The following is a 22,803-nucleotide window of genomic DNA, read 5'->3' as shown; positions in this document are numbered from 1 at the left end:
TCAAAAGGGATTGCACTTCCTGCTGCAAAATGGAGATATGGTTCTCTGTCAGTCACTGGGGGGATGGTAGAAGATGCTGTGATGAAGAAAGAACAGATAAGACATAACCCCCGAGAAAGATCTGCAGGACCTACCAGTCCAGTGTTATTACCTGCCAACCCAAAAGTAATCTGTAGATTCTGCCTTCTACCGGGTGTATGTGCTACTGTAAGGCCACGTTATAAAGGGATTGGCAGGTGGGTCTGCAAGGGTAGCAGTAGACTGGACGGTATGCTGACTTTGGTTGAGGAAGTGGTGGGCACCTCGACCTCGAAAATGCTGCATCCCCTGTGGAGGACGGATAGGCTGGTGATTAGGGACGCCTTAGCCCAAGTCACAATAGGAGTGGTGGAGCTGTTGCGGTTGGAGAGAAAGAGGAGATGCACAGAGAGCTAGCAGTAGCCTTGCTCTCCTTAAAAAATGCTAGAGAGTGGAACCAACCTTTTTCCCCAAACAGACGTGTCCCATTGAGGAGCATGTTCTTCAGGGAAGACTGAACATTACTGGAGAACCCAGTCAATCAGAACCACATATGGCGAAGAATTGCAACATTGGTGTCTCTGGCTCGCCTGATGGGATCAGTGGTTTCCAAGTCACAACAAATCATGAACTTGGTTCACGACCATCTTGAATCATTTGCCAAAACATAGGGTGAAGGACTTCAGGCACACGGAGGAGGACTTCTGCTACTGAATCCCAAAGAGTGTGGGAGGAGCGTGCCAACAAACAGTTGGTGTTAACAGAGCACAGGCCAAGCTGGTAGAGGAAAATACATTTTTATCAAATGTTTCTACCCACTTAGAGAACCCCTAGTAGGGGGAGGGGTAGACAATATGTTGGAATTAGAGTGGCTGGACCACTAGGCTTTCAGGTGAGAGGTGATGTGAAAGAAATGCTGGGTCGCCTCGAGAAGGTTGATGGCAACTGGTAATCTGTCGATTGACCGGTGGGCCAGAGCATAACTCGGTGCAAGCCCCCAATAAAGTATCCGTCAGTGCCTCGTTGAATAGAAGAAGGGGCTCCAAGAACGTCTGTCTTGGTTGGTAGACCACCGCCAAGAGATTTGTCTTAACCTTCAAGGTAGGGAGCTTGAGGTAAAGAAGTTTGTCCGCTCTACGCATCACCATGGCAGACTCCTGTAAAAACTCACACCAATGGTCATCCTAGTAGAGCTGAGCGAATTCATCACCTAGTTTGCAGTCATTATCAGAATTTGTTCCCTAAAGAGAATGCAGAATCTTGTCTCCCTTATCGAGGTGGCCAATTAAATGGGGGAAGTGGCATCTCAGGTGGATTCGGGACAAATTAAATCAAAGTCAGACCGGCGTCGACTCAGTATTGGAAAAAACTATTTAGGTCTCATCCTAGGGCATCAATGGATCCACATCATCATCATCAGTGTTGAGGTGCCCGGGGCTGGCATAGTTCATGGCATTGGAAGTGTGATCCGGAAAGGAGCCGGAGTTAAGATAGGCTTGGGGTCCAGCTTGCGCCCAGGGCACACCTGCTGGTGGTATTCCAGGAGGAGAGGGTCAGCAAGGTACTAAAGTGACAGAGCATGGCTGGGTGGAACTCTTCAATCTGTTGCAGAATGGCTGAAGGCCCTGGAAACTAAAGTTGTGCCAGAACCAGCGGAGGTATCGGCTCCAAATTCGTCAGACATCAAGAGTGCGATTGAGAAGTAAGGCGCTGCTCTCAGGCCTGCTCAGGTGAATGCAATGGCGTGTGAGCAAAATCCTGTTTCTTTTTCTTGAGATTCTTTCACTCACCCGAGGATTTCGAGCACGACAAAGACCGGCTTCTGGAGCGGCTCTGCCATCTCCAGGAACGAGATCGAATTTTAGATGTGGAGGGGGACATGGAACGATTCCAGCAGGAAATCTTTCTATGATTGGCAATGTAAAGCTTCGCCTTGTGGACCCGAAGACCTTCAGATTAATCGTTGAACCTTCAGTCCAGGCCTTGGATTCATGGCTCAACCCCAGGCTCCACAGCCACATATGATTGGGATCCTTCACAGACATCTGCAACAGTCCCTAGAGGTCTTGAAACCTGTCATTTCTGGGAGGTTTTTGGAGGGGGGCCTCCATTGCACGCTGAAGAAAAAAAATTGTGTCAAAAGTGTCACAAAGGGAGCTCCGGATCTCTGTCTGGTGGTGCGGAAAGGCAGGAACAGGCGTCGGTGATCAGGAGTGGCACCTATATAGGCTCTGCATGTCACTTCTGGAGTGGACCGACTTTAGTGCAGAGCCAATAAGTGCCACCTTCCGGCCCACAGAGGCACTGGTCAAAGGTTTCCAGATCCTGTCCGATGCATGGGAACATCCAGCAAGTGAGGACTTTCTGCCTTGAATTCTCCATCAGAAATTGGGCTAAAACCATTCATGAATTTAATAATTTGTTACATATATTAAGTGACAAATGAAGCTGAAGAATAATGTAAGCCTCTGCGCCTTTCCATAAAATAGCTGCCCTTGCTATTCGGCACCAGCAGAATGAAGGCCGGTGGCTACTGTGTACATGTGAACTTCGGGATGTTCTCTAATCTGTCGTGTACAAATCCTTGCCTCTGTTGCATTTTACATGGACTTGAAAATGGCATCAACCTGTAAAGAGGAACGTGCGAGCATATTTTCTTTTAATTAGAGGAGGGCTCCTGGTTTTCCTCAATTATCTGTTCGCAAATTGTTTATGTTAAAAGAGCTTTCATGTTGCGATACTCTTTGACGCTGCATTAATTATACACAGCTCTTCATGGGGTAAAATAGCAATGACATAATTATCCTACATCATTAGTTTCAGAAAACAACTCTAGCCTTCCACCATCGTCACATCAAAGCGGTTTCTTCCTGAGTGGGATGTAGAGAAAAACTGAAAGCAATTAAATGCGAATTTATGTATCGCTTTTTTTTTAATGTCACACAATGATTGGTTAGAACGTTAGGCTAGCTTATCGAGATAGGTTACCAAGAGTGAAAAATATTTTCACGTAAATTTAGCCAGCAGATGACATGAACAATTGAATTACAATTAAGGAAATTGTTTGAATAAGTTCAAATAAAGCCCAGTTACGTAGGTATGTTGCATATAAGTAACCTCTATCAGCCTGATTCATCAAGCTGAATTGCGCTCGCAAAGTGCCAGATTCTGAGAATCTCGCCCTTTGCGAGTGCGATTTTTGCATTTGGGATTCATCATCCCAAATGCAAAAATCAGTAATAGCGATTTCGCTATTTTGCGAGGAATTACATTTAAGGAATCTCTATTTGAGATTCCTTAAATGCAATTCATCATCCATTTTTAAATAGCGAATTCGCAATTTCGGCCCGCTATTTACCGAGAGGTCAAACCTCGTGGTAAATAGCGAAAACTTAGAAAAATGCTTTTAAAAGCATTTTTCTAAGTTGCATGTTGCGCACACACACATGTCCTTTGGACATGTGTGTGCGGAACACCTGTTTAAATTTGCATTTAAGGGGTGCTACAGGGTGTCCTTTGGACACCCCTGGCACCCTTTAAATCGCTATCTTATTTGCGATTAGCAAATTGCTAATCGCAAATAAGGAATACTCCCCATTCATTCCTATGGGCCTTTTGGCCCATAGGAATGAATGGGGAGTTATTCCTTATTTGCGATTAGCAATTTGCTAATCGCAAATAAGGAATATGTAGGAATCGCATTTTGTTTTGCGATTCCTACATGAATCCCGTTTTGCGAGCCTGTAATAGCGATTCCTTATGAATCGCTATTATAGACTCGCAAAACGGGTTGTTGATGAATCAGGCTGTATGTTTCTTAAGAGATAATATAAGCAGTAAAACAACGTTAATTTTGTAGGGTTGAAAGCCCCTGGTGCAGTAGCCGTTGTTCTTTTCTGTTCCTTATTCCATCATTCTGACATGCCCAGCATGTAAAGTTTGGGATAGCATGGCTAAGAACGGAGCAGAGACAGTGGGGTTCGAGTGCAAATTAGGATGAAAGGCATATTAATATCTGTTGTAAATTCATGCGCCAGTGCGTATAAGGGACAAGTCGACTTGCGCTGTAGCTTTGAAGTGCACCTGGATGGGGTTGTTTAGGACAATAGCTTACTTACGTTAATAGGCAAGACATACACACAAGTATCCCTCATGGCCTTGAACAAAACCTTGAAAAGTATGACTTACTCACTCTTAGTCCCCACCAAATGAGCTTGCATAATTAGGGCAATTCAAGGAGAAAACAGTTGGACTGGCCAGGCTTGACAAAGCTAAGAACCAGACATTTGAGGCCCATTCGAACGACCTAAAATTATATTAAATGACTATGTGGCCTGAAACCTTTTAGGCAAAATGAGAACAATTCAGTTGCTTTATATTCGCAGTAAGCATTTAAAGGGAATTCGAAAAATATGAGAAAATCCACCAATTGCAAGGTTTGTACTACACTTCAAAATGAGCAAAACTGCCCCGATAGTGATTCAAGTTAATTCTATTGTGGAAGTTGCACGATTTAGGACTGTTGCCCTGTGGAGGAGGATATGGTCAACCCCGGAACTCACATCCTTTGCAAAGGAAATTCAAGATATTAGATCCATAGTGGGCTCTGGTAATCTCCCTTGGTTTAAGTCTGTTACATTTATATTAGAGAACATGGGCTTAAGTCACCTGTGGTTGGACCCGGGAAATAATGTATTCCCTTCTAAAAGGGCATTTAAGGATCTCTATTGGGCGGCCCTAAGGAACCAGCTTATTGCCCAGTCTGAGTTAGTTTCTTTGACTGGTAGGTTTCTGAATCATAAGCTCGACCCCTCGCTAGAAAACTACTGGGATGTCATCACTAAGGTAGTGACAGGAAGCTCTACCACCAGTTTAGAGTTGGGTCGTTACCACTAAGATCCTTTACAAATAAATGGCGGGGTCAGTCAAAGGACACCTGCCCGTGGTGTAGAGATCAGAAAGAGTCCATTGGTCAAGTCTTTTTTGCCTGCACCGCATACCTTGCCCCCCGGAGAAAATGGCTAAAACCAATTTGTAACAACTTGAGAACACGGGTGGGACGGGAGGCTCTATGGCTGCTTAGGACAATTAAATCTGTCCCCGTGGCCATAGCTGTAGCAACATTTTTGGGTTGGACTTGGGTTATTAGAGCTAGGCACCCATCTGACATCTGTTAGTCGATTAACTGATTGTTTTAAATAGTAATGTATTTTTTGGCACGTCTTTAATCGTCAATTTAATCCTGTTTTATGTATTTTAATCAATTAACTTTCTTGTATTTTTCTAAATGTGTAATTTATTTCTGGTAGGAGATGTGTTCTGGAATTAATGGTAAACTAAGTTTTTATGTACTTTTTATGGTATATGCTGTAACTAGTTAGAACACAGTGTTTCATGATGTCTTTTATGATGAAATGTATCGAAATAAAGACGTATGAACTGACCTGATTCAAGTTAATTCATATTCACACCATAACTGCCTCTAGAGTCACTTGCAGGGAACGCATAATTATTAAATGTTCCTAAACAAAGCAAGTTGATTGGTACAATATTCCTAGAAATAAGAAAGAAGAGTCAAGTCCCCGAGATCTCAACTGGCATTGTTTTTCTTTGTGATTGACACGCTTTGTTTCTCCAGAACAGTAGGCCAAGAAGAATTAAATGTAATCAATGGTAACAGAATGGTTTATCTTTCCTTTTTTCAATGATATCCCAAGTGTATTTGGAAACTAAGCAGGATTATATAATTTGCAAAGCTCATTCATCACAGAATACTAACTGTGGTATAAAAAAAAGTGCAAATGTAATTTTCTCTACAAGCACACTAGAAGTAAAAATGTATGTCCTTATTTTGAAATTAGAAATGCTAACCATTTTGATTGCCTCGATGTTCCCACAAGAACTTCAGGTACATCTAATCAGTACTAATTACAGAAGGATGAAATTGTATACCAGAACGTTTGAAACAATATGAAGTTCTTAAAACCAAGCCCCGAGTATTCCACAAATAATATTTTTAGAACTCAAGCCTAACATTCCTAACTTGAATGAGCATTTCCAAACAGTAATAACAACTAATCATGGAAAAATGCAATGTTTTGAAGCTTTACAGTATTAACTTAATGTTAGCACGTGTGTCTAGAATGTCCGAAATTCGTTGTGCTGATGGCTTGGAGAGATTTTAATTCCTTACAAAACCAAGCAAAAAGTATTGTATTTGTTTTCAAAAGAAAAGCTCAGAATAGATTTTCACATGGTCCAGATACTGAGGGGAAGAAGAGGATTTAAAGGCCAGAAAAGGAAAATATATGAATCCAAGTGAGGAAGAGGATAATGTGCAGTTTTTAGTGAAAGCGTGTGTTGAAAAAACTAGTGGAGAATTAATAAATATATCACTATCGTAGAATTTGAGGGGGTAGTCTAAAAGCATGTAAGATTGAACATGGAGTTGAACACTGTTTGATCCTTTGGGGTTAATAAAAAATACTTTAAAACTACATACATTGTCAATGAAATCATCAAGCATTAATGATAAATGAAGAACCGAATGTGTGGCATTAGCACTTCACTGACATTAGCTTTTGTATTTAGTTAGCACCAACTAACCCTGACAAGAAGCTGAAGTGCTTGGCAGACTAACATCACACTATTCCATGGGATTTTCAAACCATCATTTTTGTGATGCAGAGAATTACTGGCTGCCTACTGATTGAAACATAGATATGTATGTGATTTTATAATATCTGGGTATATAACAGCTGTCCCCTGCATAGTGTGGGGATACCCTGTCCTCATTGGCCTCACTGCATGAGAAACTGGCACCCTGACATTTTGATGGCCCAGCCAGCAAGCTACTATAGAACGCGCAATGAGGCCTAGGCCTCTCTACGGTAATTCTAAGGTCCTGAAAATGTTCTGTGGCACGGTGGGCCGCCCAAGGCGCGCCCTTAATTACGACCTGTGAACACTATTGAGGTCATGTCCTGGGTGGCAGAAATAGAGCAGTGGTGGCAACAAAACAATATATAAAAATTAATAGTACCGAGTAGACTTTATTTCTCTACTAGAAGGGACAGCAAGCTATGGTGATACTTATGTCAAAGTTCCTATTCAGTGTAACATCTATACCCTTGTGCTGACATTCCATATACATGCCACAAGAATGCATTCATTATATATGTGTAGCAACGAGACAGTGTGCAATACAAGTATATTTGCTGGAACCCGTAGGATCCATTTTCAAGGCCCCTTAGATATGGCACAATATGGGTAATGGATACAGATTCCCAATCCAATGGAAATGTACTAATTGCATTCCTGAGGGTGAAGACCTAGAAACTGATGTGAGGGTGGATGCAAGGCTACCCTTAGAAATCCTGTGAGAACGTTTTAACAAGGAACTGCTAATTAGACCCTCCTGAATCCTGTTGTTTGGTGGAGGGTGGGGAAAAGAGGGGTGGGTCAGCAGATTCTGTGGTTAAAGGTTTCAAGGCAAGACCTTCTTTTTTGGCTTTCCATTAATGCTACTTCAGCTAGGATGACAGCAGACATGTGCAGAGCTTATCCCACTTCATTGCCCTCAGGTTCTGGATACTCCAGTCTCAACCCAGCTTCATGACTACTCACTGTGAGAGCCAACACCTTGGACAGAGGGTGTCCGCACTACAGCTAGAAAATATCATTTGAAAAGGAGCCATCTCAAACTGTTTCTAGAAGCTTAGATAGTGGATCAACATTCCCTGCCTGGAAAATAATGATAAAAGTGGGACCTAAGCCACCCCGCTTTGTTCCAATTCTAATCAGCTTCACTGGCAAAGGAAAAGAGCTTGACTGCAATCTTAGAGAGGGAAGGAGTGTGCCTGGACCTGAAGGAGAAGAGACTGTCCTGGAGGAGAAATACAGCCATAGTATAGCTATAGTATGGTGGGCCCCAGGATACAAGTGACAAACAACCCCAACCATTACAGTTTTGGCCCGTATCCCGAGTCTGCTCTTTGGGTGACTCCCGCCCTCCAAACAGGATCTCATAACTGTCATGCAAGTTGAGTTTGAAGGTTGCCAGAAAACGTTGTGACAACTTCCGGCACACTCTCAGGCAGCACGTCCTGCATATTGCTAGTTATTCATCTGCTGTTTAGCAAAACAGCTCATGCTCAAGCACATTGATCTTGAAGATGATCACATGATCAACCAGAAAGAGCATTACTGAAAGCAAGTAACTTGTTCACCAGAACAGAGCAGAAAAACTAATAGCATCCCATGGAGGCGCACCAAAAGAAAGGAATGATGGATGGCATTGAACTGTTAAGTGGAAGAGTGCTTTAGGGCCCCATTTATTGCTTTTGGAAGTAATGTGTGCCTACCACACTATGGGAAAGCAGCCTTATAGTGTGGTGGTCTCTCAACTGGGATCAAAAGGGGTCGTATTCTCCTCTTTCTAACTGAGGCATTGATTTGACACTCATGCATGCACACAAGAACAGGGGACAGGCAACTGGCCTTCTCTTGTACAGGATTTGTAGTTCATTCAGCTGCTGTGATATGATGAGCAGATTCCTCACCTTTAGAATATAGTCTGGCACCACAGCCTGAACCACCGAATTCTTCTAGCCATTCTTCAGTGCCACAGTAGGTTTCACCATATGGCTTCCTGGGGAACCTATACTGTCCCAGAAATGAGAAATGCATCAGCGCCACCCCGGCACTGACAACAGTTTCTTGTGCTTTTCTCCTTCATGACCTCCGACGCATAGCATAGAAAAAAGTATCTGAGACAGTGTGCCAATTTATAACTTGGGACCTTTCTGGAACATAAAGGGGCATTCCACAAAACAGAGGTGGGAAGATTGTGAGGGATCTGCAGTACGTTAGGATATCTATGAGAAAGAGTGCTATACCGATGGATACTTCTAACTGCAGATTCATCACCTTTAGAACAGATACCATAGCAGTACCACTCTCAAGATAAAGACTCTGGGACATGGACTCAGACTAAAAGGTTTGACAGAACTCAGCAAGAAAAGTGACCTTTCCAACATACCAGACTATCACAGAAACATATCCCCACCATGCCTATGTCGCAGTCTGGCAGATGGTTACAACAGACACATCTAGCACCAAATATGACGTATATGTGCTGGTGGAATTGCCCTCAGGAGATCACTTCTTGGCCAATGCACAGCAGATTTTATTACAAAGTACTACCCATATTGATAGGGTCCCCTTTTACCAAGCCACCCCTTTTTTTGCTCCAAGAAACCCACAAAGAGTTGATCATTAGTGCAATGGTCTTTTGTACTGTCAACATAAAAGCCCAGAGCTCTTAGGGTCAACTCGATGGAGTCTCTTCTCATCTTGCAAGGGGAGGGAGGGCACAAAATGCTGGCAGAGTAATCAATTGGCCAACGTGGAAGGGAGTAAGGACCTTCAAAAGGAACTGCTCCTGTTCAGTGCCAGTTTGAGCAGAAAGGAGGAGATATAAAGCGGTTGTGAGCGCCTGCAATTCACTCATGTGTCATGCCGATGTAATCATAATGAGGAAAACAGTTTCAAACGTCAAGAGTTGTGAGGAACAGCTGTGCATTGGCTCTAAGGACCTGCACTTGAGGAATGTCAAGGCCAAATTCAGTCCCACTGAGGTATAACAGTTTGGGGGAAACAGATGCACCAAACCTTTTATAAAACGCATCACAATTGGCGACTTAAACAAAGACAGTTGGTCAGTTAAACATAGGGAAAACAGAAGAGCTGTCAAATACGCTTTCACAGTGCCCACAGCAAGGTCTTACATGGCTAACAAAGGAACAAACAGAAAATCTGGCTTGTAAGGGGTCAGTGGGGAAGAGAGAGTGGCCTGCTACAGGTCAGGTTGACATCTATTTGCCACCACTGCATATCCTGAGGTGTCCTTTAGGATCTAAATGGTGTTAGAGAGGTAGCCCTGATGCTGGGACCACTGAGTTTCTTGTTGGTTAAAGAGAGAAGGGGACGGGAGCCGTTGTTTAAACAGGTCCTGCACACAAGGCTCCTAGTAACAAGTGTTACATGGGTGTGCAGTTCCTAAGGGGGGCAGGGGAAAGACAGGTCTTTCTCCGTGATGCCCTCACACGCCCGAGGGATGTCATGCTTCTCATCGGGTGTTGCTCCTCGTCGGGCTGGCGCTGCAATGCCCGACGGGCTCACCGTAAATGGGACTCTTTGCCGTGGGGTGAGTGCGGGTGAGAGGGAAAGGGTAGTGTAGTGCACAGGAAATGGATGTTTAAAATAAATCTGGATCAGTCCTAGAGGACTATCGCTGTGTGATGGGTCGTCCATCACATAGCGATAGTCCTCTAGGAACATTGTATCCACATAGGGCATCCACACACTTTTTAATTCAGTTGGAACTACCTGCACCATTAAAATTGTTTTGAATAGGACTGATCCAGACTTATTTTAAACATCCATTTCCTGTGCACTACCTATCCTTACCCTCTCACCAGCAAGCACCCCAGGGCTTCTTCTAAAAAGATCTCCAGCAAGAGCCCCGTTCACGGTGAGCCCGTCGGGCATTGAAGCGCCAGCCCGACAAGGAGCAATGCCCGAGGATGAAGCATGACATCACTCGGGGTGTGTGAGGGCATCACAAAGAAAGACCCCCTTAGGAACTGCACACCCCACCACTGAGTTTCTGACAGACCACTGCAGGGTCTGCATGTGACAACCACCATTCAGGATTCAGAGGAAGGGACCTGAAGACCAAGAAACCTCAGAGCCTTCTTCAGAGCCAACAGGCAAGCAAATGTATTCTGGCTACTACCAGTCAGGCATAAACCTAGGGGGGGGCAAACTAAAATGCTTGTCAACCTATGGAAAAGGGAGAAAGAATCTGAGGATTGCTGCCCCTGCTTTTTGAGCGATGTCTACCAGTGCTCCAGTCACAAAGGCGAAAAAGCTGGGTCGGTTGCTGCAGTACAGATTGGGAGGGCTGAAGCTGCCTTCAAAACTAGCATCCTATAATAGCTACTGGACTTTCTGAATTAGTAGGGAAAATGTTTATTTGGTGTCAATAACCGTAGCTAATGTGCTGGTGTGCGACAGTCCTTGATTGGGTTCCAGCGTTGAATCAGCTTTTTCCCTGGAGTCTAGAGCCATCGAAGGGCATAGACAAAAAAGGAATGCCTGCAGGTCTCCAGAAAACTTGGTTGATCTTTTCCAGGTGTGCTTTCTGAGCACAACACTGTTACCTTTGTTTTTTTCAGTGAATACATAGACCCTAACTATCACGTCCCTGTAAACTTTTGATTTAAGTGAATTTCTAAGGTTTTTTTCATTCTATTTACTAACTAGATCTTTCCAGTAACCTTTAGCTTTTTCAGTGAATTTCTACGTTTAATGCAATCTCCTAACTATAACATCCCTGCAACCTTTGTTTTTTGAGAGAGAGAGAGAGAGAGAGAGAGAGATAGAGAGAGCGTGTGTATATATATATATATATATATATATATATATATATATATATATATATATATATACACACACACAGAAAGAAAGAAAAAGAAAACGTTTAAAGTAACATTATAGTTAGGTGAAATGTTCAGTAACATTTGCAACTCTAATAACCACATAATTTCACCAGTTATAGTTACCTCAAATAACTGTAACTCATTCCCTAAGGTAACTATAAGCTACACCCCACCATGCAGTTTTCTCACAATAATTTCCTTACAAATGTTGTAGTGATAGTATCAATGATATCATAGAAGAGGTCATGAGTAATGTAATGTGTGGGGTAATCAGAAGTGCATGATATATATATATATATATATATATATATATAGAGAGAGAGAGAGAGAGAGAGAGAGAAAGATATATATATATATATATATATATATATATATATATATATATATATATATATATATATATATATATATATATACAAAGTATAGAAGCCCATCGTTCTGCAGCAAATGTGTCTTTCAACAAATGCTCTTCGAATTGCCAATCTGCTCTAAAAGATCTCATGCATAATAGGGATCTTCAGAACACAGTTTCACAGATGTAATGCAAGTAAAGAAAATGTTTCTAGGCGAGCACACAATGAAGCAGATTTTATCCATCGTTAGTTAACTTACTGAGTCTTTTTGCTGCCTCCAGGGCCTCATTTGCATTGTCAGCCACAAAGAATCTCTGAACTGTGACCCCATGGTCTGCCATCAGTTTCTTGCTTTGGTATTCCTGAAGGTTTAGCCATCTTTGGGAGGTTAATTGAACACCCTACGGAAACGGGAGAAGAAAATTCGCATTATTAACAGATCAGGCAGCAGTCAAAGTGGATAAACCCATGCGGTCAACCAAAAAACACGGCTATTAAACCCACTGCTTGTTTAACAACACGCATGTTTAAGTTACATGTGGGACTGTGGTACTTTTCTATATGTTATACCAGCAAGAAGTACAATATAAGATATAGGTTTGTGTGGCGTTTGTTCAGCGGTGCAAAAGGTAACAATATTCAAGTACAACACAACACAATAAGATAAGAAAAAAGCAATTAATTATGCATCAAAGCTTTCTCTAGACATAAAATGGAGTTCTACATATTCACAAGCCAGCAAATCCAAATTAACTAGCATTACTGCACTGTAAAGAAAAGATAGAACTCCGTATCAACCACCACCAAACAATGCTCATGTAGCACACTCATTTCTAGCATGATCGTTTCAGATCCAAATGATATGGCTGCTGCAGGTCTCTAAATAAAGCAAAATAAAATAGCTACTAAATAATTCCTTTAATTTCTATTCCTGTTATTGTGAAAACCTTCAACATAACTTCTATTTGTAAAGTGAACGTTCACCTTTAAGGAGCGGTCATTTTTGGGAGCTTGAAGGGTAGCGGTCCAGTCTTTCGCGCTGCCTATTTAAGAGGCATGCTGACGTGGACGCGCGGTTTGCTTAACCGGAGTCGGAGCTGCGTTAAATGCCCGACCGGTTACTACACTCTGGAAACGTTTTTAACCCTTTGCCATATTTGCACTGAGGAGACTGTTTTAATTGGGATTTTTATGTTGGTGTATTTGTTGATACTGCGGACCTGCCGTTTTACACACTTTACATTCTCCAAGTAAGGGGCGGCCATTTTTGGGAGCTTGCAGGGTAGCGGTCCAGAATTTCACGCTGCCTATTTAAGAGGCATGCTGACCCGGACGCGCAGGGGACGCGCCGCTGGCGCGCCTAAGGCAAGCCAGTCTGCGCCCGTCCGAGCTCTGACCGTGCTCAGGGCCAGTCCCCCTGCCGGTGAGACTCTAGACATTAGGAAGTATTCTAAACAGGGGCTCTTAAGGTTAAGGCCGCGAGCAGGCGTAGTCAACTGCCCTAGGCTCACTTGTGAGGCGGTAGTTAAGGACTCGTCTGGGTTTGTGTCAATTGCGGTTTGAAATTGCCTATTTTTCTTGATCAACCTGCACACGGTCCGCAATATAATCTCTATCTAGGCCCAGTCAAGAATGTCAGACCCATTGTTAAATGTGTGCTTTTTAATGCTAGGTCCTTAGTTAAACATAGTGCAGCATATGCACTCTTTTTCAAAGAACATGATATCAAATTAGCATTTATCACGGAGTCCTGGACAGATATAGCCTCTGGACCAGACCTTGTAAAGGCCACTCCCCCAAATTTTGCCTGCTTCTCTTTGGATAGACACAGGGGGGGAGGGAGCACACTGCCGCTCACCCCATTGCATCCTGGTAACCTCAGTTGCTTACTTTCAAAGTTACTGTAGTCTCCATGTTTCTGGGTTTAGCCCGTCATCAGTAGAGAGCAAATAGTATTAAGGAGCAGAAAAAAGTCATCAGGGGTTGCTGAAATGGTGCCCAAGTCTTCACAGGTCACAGTGGAGCCTCTCCACAGGCAAACAGGTGCATTCCAGGAAAGCTCGTCAGCTCGTTGGCTCAAGGGTGTCTTTTGAACACAGGGGTGGAGGGAGCACACTGCCTTTTATCCCAGCACAGTGTACCCCATTGCATCCTGGTAAAAAGCACCCCCCAAAAAAAGTGTTGCTCTCTACTGAAGAAGGACAATTATCCTGAAACGCGTGTCTAGAGATACACAGCACTGGCTGCACCCACAAGAGTGAAAAACTAAAGCCTGACACAGAAGAACGTGTTCTCATGCACTGCATTTATTATGATGCATCGGGGCAAACTGAGTGCTGAAGTGTGAGGCAGGGTGGGCCCACCCCCTCCCTTCTCTCTGGATAGACTTTTAAGGAAAGGGGGGGGGTTTAGTGGTCATATATCACCATTCCCTGAAGCCAGCATTTTGTCCAGCATCAAATCCCTTCTGTGAAGCTCTATCCATAAACCTTAACCTCGAGCATCATTGCATCTTTAAAGGGATACTCCTCTATCGTCCTCCAGGGCCGCGAGGTGGGTTTCTGGAAACGATAGGCACGTTACTAGAGGAAGGTTTGTGTCTGGATACGGTCACAGTTCTTGGTGACTTCAATTTCTATCTTGAGGACATTGAGGATCTGGATACCATCAGTTTGAATAAGATAATGGAAGCTGGGGATCTTAAGCAGCTGGTAGTCGGCCCTACACATCTCAAAGGACACACTTTGGATGGAATATACTCTAACAACTCAGATATATCCTGCATAGAGGTTCTTCCTTTGGCCTGGTCCGATCATAGCGATATTATTTTCGGGCTGAAGGAGCCATTAGAGTTGAAACCAAAGAGGGCCCCACTTAAGCAGGTGGAAAAAAGGGCCTGGAAAGATTTGGATAAGTCACAACTTGAGGTGGAACTTAAGAATACTTTATTTTCTCCACCTGGTGATATTGATAAAGCAACCAACGCGTATACAGACTGGCTTGAGACAGTGTGCAAAAAACTGGTGCCAATAAAGTGTTGGACTCCTAAGAGAGCTATTCCCTCTGCCCCTTGGTACTCGGACCAACTTAAACTTCAGAAATTAGTCTATAAAAAGCTGGAACGGGCTTGGAGGAGAGGGTATGGTAGTGATGAAAAAGTGTTATAGAAACACAGCCTTAAACAGTATAAAGATCTATTGCTGGAAACTAAAAAGATTTTTTTCTCAACTGAAATCCTCCAAGCTAAATCTAATTCTAAAGAACTATTTAAAACTGTAAAGAGGCGTACCTTGCCACACATCACTAAAAAAGACAGTAGTCCCGAACTATGTGTTAAACTGGCCAACTGTTTTCAACAAAAGGTGGAGGTCATATTTTCTACATTCACTCCTGAGTTGAAAGACTCTAATCCCCATTAGGGGAGCTAGACCCTGGTTGTTGGTAAAGGTGGATCAGATCTGGATCATTTTACCCCTTTAGGGATTGAAGAAACTGTAAAACTTCTGTCTTCCATACGTTCAGGCTCTCCTACTGACCGCTGTCCAGTCCCGGTAATTAAATCCATCTTAGAAGTCATCTGCTTGGTGCTAAATCCTTTGATTAACAAAATGTTTACCTCCGGGTGCTTCCCTAAAGCCAGGAAGCAGGCTTCAATCTTGCCCCTTCCTAAAAAAACCTACTTTAGATCCTACTGATCCGGGCAACTATCGGCCCATCTCAAGACTCCCCTTGCCCGCAGAATTTATCGAAAAGGTAATGAATGCTCAGCAGCTTTCTTTACGACAATAATGTACTTGATCCTACCCAATATGGGCTCAGAGCTGTGCATAGTACAGAATCCGCCTTAATTAAATCTTGCGAGGAGGTAAGGGAGGCGCTGGACTGTGGTGGGAAGGCTATACTAATTATGTTAGATTTATCAGCAGCCTTCGACACTGTCCATCACAAAGTCTTGATGGACCGGCTGCCGGAAGTGGGGGTAAGGAAAGTAGCCTGGAAACTCCTTTATTCCTTCCTATTGGAAAGATCTCAAACAGTCGACATGGACAAGTCACAGCCTTTTAGACTGCCTTGTGGGGTACCCCAGGGGTCGTCACTGAGCCCTATGCTCTTTAATATTTATGTGATGTCCCTGGCAGCCTTGATAAGATCGTTTGGTTTTCAGTTTACCTCGTATGCCGACGATACTCAGATTGAACTATCCTTCAAAGACGGTCAGATAAAAGAAACAGGTGCTTGTTTTCATGACTGCATGAGGGCTATTGCACGTTGGATGTCCGCAAACTGTCTTAAATTGAATTCCAACAAAACTGAGGTGATTGTTTTTGGTAACAACCCTCATGTTTGGACTCCAGATTGGTGGCCAAATGACATGGGAAACCACCCTATTCCCACCCCTAAAGTGAAAAACTTAGGAGTAATGGTTGATAACAGATTGACTTTTTGTGATCACATCAGCTCAGATGTGTCCTCCTGTTTCCCGATTTTACGAACTTTAAGGACGTTAATTTTAGGACAGTAGTCACAGTTCTGATAATGTTACGCCTGGACTACTGCAACAGCATTTTTCTGAATGCCCAAAAACAACTCCTCAATAGGCTTCAGATAGTCCAAAATGCTGCTGCCAGACTTCTGTCCAGTACACCCATATTTATTTCGGTCCGAGGAGAACTCATACGTTACATTGGCTTCCGGTGAAACAAAGGGTTTGTTTTAAGGCCCTTTGTATAGCCTTTAGGGCCCTTAATGGTATTGGCCCCGTCCATCTGAGGCAAGTATTCAAATGGTATAACCCCACCAGAACCTTGCGATCCCTGGGATCCAAATATGTTCAAATACCCACCTTTAAGAAAGCCAGCTGGGGAGGAAAGAGCTTTGTTACCTGTGCTTCCAAGGCCTGGAACGAACTGCTGTTTCATCTGAGGAATGCTGATAATCTCCTCTCTTACAGAAGGGGTCTAAAGACCTGGTTGTTTTCTCATTAACCGCGCCGACAAAAGGTTAGGCTGAACCTAGCGCCAGGACACCCAAAGGTAATCGTGCGCTTCTTATAAATCCAACTAACATAACATAAAATTTGGTACTCATTTTTTTCGACCTCAGAACAATGAAAAGCTGAGTAGACCCACCGAAACTTGATCCTGTGACTATGAGGTCAAACATGGACCCCCTTGAGCAGGTGCACCAGTCCACTGAGCGACCAGACCCAAGACCTCTGTTCTAGAACAAATCATCAATTTAGAGCCCTAGACTGTTAGAATCTGCAAGTGATAGCCAAGCATACATCTGATACGAAAGTTAAGGCTTGGTCATGTCTGAGTACCCTCCAGGGCCCACATAGTTCTCCCTTTTTTTAGCCTAACTGCAAGTTTTAGGCTGCTTTTTACACATTGCAATCAGCACGTACATTTTTGTAAACACTGTACATGTTTTTAGGTCTTGCGCCTAGCTTTGCAGTGCGCAGGCCACTTGAAAGGGCTTCAGAAAGCTACGCACATGCTCGTGCGTGTGGGTTTGCTTTATCTGTCTGTAATTGGCTTTCACGTTTTTTTTTAAACAAAAACGGCACGTGATTTGGAAAAGGCGGGTGCATGGCCCGCCTTTGCTCTGCCCATTCCCACCGGTGGCCAGCACGCGCAGGAAGCAAGCTCTATCTCAAGCCCTTGGAGATCCTTTAAAAGTTGATTTGAAAGCAGCACAAAGTCCTTTCTCCTTTCTTTGGCAGTCAGGCAAACACTGCAGGCCAATCCCCCAAACAGCCTGCCGTGCTCCCTCCTCCCCTCTCTCCTCTGTGCACAACTAGTTGTTGAATGGCGGCACCCACGCTTTACTTTTAACATTAAAAGTAAAGCGCGGGTGCCGCGATTATACCAAAATTAAAGAAACAGAAAAAAAACATCTATTTCTTTACTTTTGATATCATCGCGGCACCCGCGCTTTACTTTCAACATTAAAAGTAAAGAGTCGGTGCCGCGATGCTTGTCACTCAATGTGGCCATATGGACTGGGACAAACGTAGCGGAAGTCAAGCAGCCCCAGATAACAGGACTTCTTCCTGTGCATCAAGGGGAGGAAAGGGTTGTGACCCAGAGAGACTTAACAGTAGGTTACAGCCCTAGGTCTACCTGGTTCGATGACTCCCTGAAAGCCCTTAAATTAGCCTGCAAACAGGCTGAGGAAATGGAGGCAAGGATACTCCGACACTAACAAGCTACTTTGGAAAAACAAACTCCTGGAATACAAATCTGCTATTATTAAATGTAAATCTATCTACTTCTGTTCCACTATAATAATAATAATAACTTTATTGCGTGATTAATAAAAATCTTTGCAATGACTCTTAAAAACATTGGAGTAGATACATAATCAAAGAGTTTTACAAACAAAGTTAAAACAGTAAAAGAGGGTAAAAGATATGGACGAAAGAATCGTGCAAACTGATGCAACACATTGTGTTTGTAAAAGAGAAAGTTTTGAGATTTACTGAGTCTTTGTTCATCAAAGGAGAGTTTCTTGAGATGCAGAAGCGAGTCTTATTGAGTCAAGTTCAATCGCTGTCCTCTGGGTTTTGGATTGTGTTAACTGTTTTCATGAAGCGCACTAGGCTGCAGGCTAATTGAATATCTTCTCCCTTGAAGCTGATCAGCAAGGCTTGCCTGCGAGTTCGCACACCTTTTTGGTTCCAGAGTTGTGTTAATTTGCCGCTTCGAGCACTGTCTAGAGCTTTGCAGCTACATAACAAGTGCAGAACATCCTCCTTTGGATATTTGCATAGCCTGCAATTGGAATTCTGTTCCAAGCGTTTCCATGGGGGAAGATGCACTTTTGATGGAATTACCCCCATCCTCAGCCGCAGGAAATCTTCCTTCACCTTCCTTGAGAAGCTGATGTTGAGGTATGGCTGAGGTAGGGCGCTAGTGTAACCTTGGATCACAAACCACAAATGTGATCTCCTGGTTAGGGCGGCTTTGTCTTCTTCCATGGAAAGAATTTTTACTGACTTGTTGACAAGGCGCTTGAAGCACTTGTGTGAACAGCTCGAGTGCCACAGGTCTTCCAGTGCAAGGGATTTTATAGCTGCTTGAAGGTACACTGTTGCGGGGGATCCCTTGTTTGTCTCTTGCTCTTTCCAAAGGTGGGCGTTCAAGGAGTCTGGTTCAGCATTCTTTATTTTGTGCCAGCATTTAGCATATGCACCTTTACGTGCGATTTGCTGCTTCTGTAAACCAAACTCCAACCTTAACTGTGCTGGGGAGGTGTAGGGGGGGAGTGAGAAGAGTATTCGGAGTGTTTTACTGACCACATTGTTTAGAATGACCTCATCTCTCCCTCTCATGCATTCACTGCCGTATGTTATTGATGGCAGTAATTTTGCGCGCAGTATATCCAGCAAGGGGATTAAGCTTGGGCCCGCTATTTTATTTTTAATGTTTTTTAAAGCGATGGCCAGTGAAGTCCCTCTGTTTTTTATTGTTGTTACATGTCGCTGGAATGAGCCGTTGGAGTCAAAAGTTATCCCCGGATATTTGTATTCCTTAACTGTTTCCATTTTTAGGTCGTGCAGAGACCATTGAAATGTTTGCTTTTTTGATTTTTGATTGAAAACCATCACCTTCGATTTGTCCATGTTTATGGTCAGGCCGTTTTTATCCGAGAATGTACTTGTTGTATTAATAAGATGTTGCAGGCCTACTGGGGTGTGGCTGATTAGTATCAGGTCGTCTGCATATAATAAGTTCGACAGTGTAAGCCCCCCTAGCTTTGGGGAGTGATGGTTGCAGTTGTCCAGATCTTTAGAAAGGTCACTATAGTTACAGCCGCCAACAGCTCCAAAAGCATTTTACAGATCCTTAACATCCTCACCCACCCTGACTGTGCCAAAAAAGCAATTCCTCCTACACAAGCACTCTGCCACAATCTCGCACTGTTTTTCAAGGACAAAATTGAGACCATTATCCATAACCTGAGCACCTCCCCTTCACTGGGCCGTCTCAAAGGCCCCGGGGCCGACACTACTGACTATGATACGGCGAACCCAGGGTGCCAACCCACGGACTGTTTGCGAGAATTTCCCCCCATTTTGGAGGCGGACTTCGATAGACTGGCTCGCTGGATTTCTTTGGGTTCCCCTCTCGACCCTCTGCCTCCTAAAACCTGGAAAGCTTTCGGAGTGGAACTCTTCTGCACTCTCTGCAATCAATCCCTGCGCTGCGGATTTGTTCCGGCTCCCTGGAAGCAGGCTCTCATTACTCCTCTGCTGAAGAAACCCTCCTTGAACCCCGAGTGTTTACTGAACTATCGGCCTATCTCCCTGCTACCATTCCCGGCAAAAATTGCCGAGCGCTGGGTGAGCTCTTGTCTCTCTAAACATCTGGAGCAGAATCACATCCTGGACGAAATACAATTTGTTTTTCGTCCGGCCCATGGCACTGAAACAGCCGTTCTCACTGCCATGGAGGATCTTCGTATGCGTGCGGACAGGGGCCAGGCAGTAGCCCTGATCCTGCTGGACCTGTCTGCCGCATTCGATACGGTCAATCATGTGATTCTGCTGAAGAGACTAAGGGAGGCTGGGGTTGTTGGCACCGCCCTGCTCTGGTTTCATTCCTTCCTGCGGGATAGGAAGCAGGCGGTTTCCCTTCCCCCGTTTCAATCTGCCTTCTCCCCAGTACCCCATGGGGTGCCTCAAGGCTCGTCCATCAGCCCCATTTTATTTAACGTCTACCTTAAACCTTTGATCACGTTAATAAAATCCCATAGGCTAAAAGCCATAAACTATGCTGATGACACTCAGCTCATCCTTTCTTGGGAGGGTGAAGAATCGATCCCTCTGGAATCGTTTCACGACTGTCTGAGAGATACAGCTGGTTGGCTGCATAAAAACTCCCTGCAATTTAACTCCTCCAAAACCGAGGTTCTGTTCTGTGCCGGAAGCCGGATCCCCCGCCTGTTCCCAGCCGGATTTTGGCCCCCGGAAGCCCCGGAAAAGCCACAGACGGTCACCACCGTCCGCAACCTGGGTGTCATGATGGACAACAAACTTAGCATGGAAACTCAGGTGGCAAAAACAGTGTGCACTTGCTCGGCCTTACTGCGCTCTCTACGCAAGATCATGCCACTTCTCCCCTCACAGGCCCGGGCGTTAATAGTCAGGTGTACTATTCTTAGTCGCCTTGACTATTGCAATGCAATGCTGCTCGAGGCCTCAGCTGTACTGCTAGACCGACTCCAAAGAGTTCAAACGGCCGCTGCCAAACTGGCCCTTGGCTGGGCCAGGAGATCTTCGGCCACAGCGGCTTTGGCCGAACTCCACTGGCTCCCTATGAAGCAGCGAGTGGCTTTTAAATCACTCGGTCTTGTTTTTAAAGCACTGCACGGAGTCGGGCCCAGCTCCCTGCAAGCCATGTTCACCTGGTACATCCCAACCAGAGCTCTCCGCTCCTCCACAGCCTGCCTTGTCACAGTACCAAGATTCAACAAGGTCAGGACCGGGGGAAGATCCTTTAGAGTTGCATCTGCAAAACTTTGGAACAGCCTGCCCCTTGACATTCGCCAAACAACGGAACTCCTTCCTTTCAGAAAGCGGATCAAAACCTGGCTTTTCCCTAAATGTTAAACTCTGGTTACCTGTCTCTGTTGTTCCCCTCTACCTTCCACCTTAGGAGTTACTTCCAGCGCCAGGATACCTGCAAGGTGACATCCGCGCTATACAAGTGTTTTAAATAAATAAATAAATACCTGCCTGTCCAAGGCATCATCCCTACTGATCCCACACCACCTCACTCTGAAGGGTTCTTTGGGGCACCCTCACCTCACTCGTGGGAGGTGGGCACTACAGGGCACCCTCACCTCACTTTGAGGGGTGGGGCTGGGGGATGCTTCACTTACGACACTGCCTGTAGGGTCTTCTAGCAGACCTTGCTGCATGCCTGCAGAGCTGATGTAAATATGCACAGCTACTCAGACCAGCCATAAACAGGGCAGCTGCGGCAAGGCACGGTATAAACTGGCACGGGGCGCCGCGCATATGTGTAAACACGCGCTCCATCTTGGCGCTGCATATAACACGCCTTATTGGGGCACACGGGGGTGTTTCCCTCTATGGACGGGTCCCGCCAGTCGAAATGCTTTTTTTTTAAATCATAAGTCGCAGCCAGTTGACGTTAAGCGTCCAGAGACTGTCCGTCCCATTTTCTCTGTGCCCACTTCCTCTGTGCCATCTCCCCACCCTCTCATTGCCTCGCTCTGTGCCCTGCACCCCCACGCGGACACAGCTTTTAATTCAGATGCATGGTTTGACCCTGGCCTCTTTGGCTCCACCGCCCTTGTGCTCTAATGTTGCAGAATCAAGAATACGTTCCCTCCGAGGAATTACATCTTCTATTTCATCTTTTTTTTCATAATCCTTTCCATCGATTAAATGGCAGTGATACAATAGATCGCTATTATCACCTGGAATGGAACGTTGGGAGCTGGCCAGCCAATCAGAATCTCCCTTGCTAGCTTTAGCTACAGTTACAGCCCTGCAACGGGATCATATTGTGGCTGCCAGCTCCCAAAGTCCCTCTGGTGTGCTGTGGAAAGCACTTCTCGAAAGGGGGACTACAGTCAAAGTTCATTTGGCTTTCCCTCTCACCAACAGCAGGGGAGGTGCCAAGAGAAACAGCTGCTTCAGGAGAGACCAAGGAAGTGCCTTAGGAGATTAGACCATTTTTTTCACCCAGTTATTCAGCTGCGAGGGAGTCTCTATTTTTGGTGGTAGTGGTGGGGGGGGGTAGAGGTAGGTGGACCAATAGCTTATTGCCCTTATCAGCAGGACAGTATCTTCTATTAATTAACCCCACTCTCTTGCTAGGTACCCTCGCCTGCAGCTTGTACTCATAACTGAAGGAAGAAAGGTTAACAGTCATCATTGCCCGCACATTCGG

At 44.5% G+C, this 22,803-nt stretch overlaps 1 protein-coding gene across 1 annotated transcript in view; it reads right to left on the bottom strand.

Moving 5' to 3' along the window:
- SUCLG2 (succinate-CoA ligase GDP-forming subunit beta) overlaps nt 1–22,803 on the bottom strand; it is a 420,935-nt gene that overhangs the window by 311,147 nt on the left and 86,985 nt on the right. Inside the window, exon 2 of the mRNA XM_086939039.1 lies at nt 12,135–12,276. Within this exon, the coding sequence (XP_086795165.1) occupies nt 12,135–12,276 (142 nt within the window). The remainder of the gene's footprint in view (nt 1–12,134; nt 12,277–22,803) is intronic.

This window comes from Lissotriton vulgaris, chromosome 9, assembly GCF_964263255.1.
Source record: "Lissotriton vulgaris chromosome 9, aLisVul1.2, whole genome shotgun sequence".
NCBI classification, from domain to species: domain Eukaryota; kingdom Metazoa; phylum Chordata; class Amphibia; order Caudata; family Salamandridae; genus Lissotriton; species Lissotriton vulgaris.
Note: the sequence above shows the minus strand (reverse complement) of the source record. Positions and strands in the feature narration are given on the sequence as shown.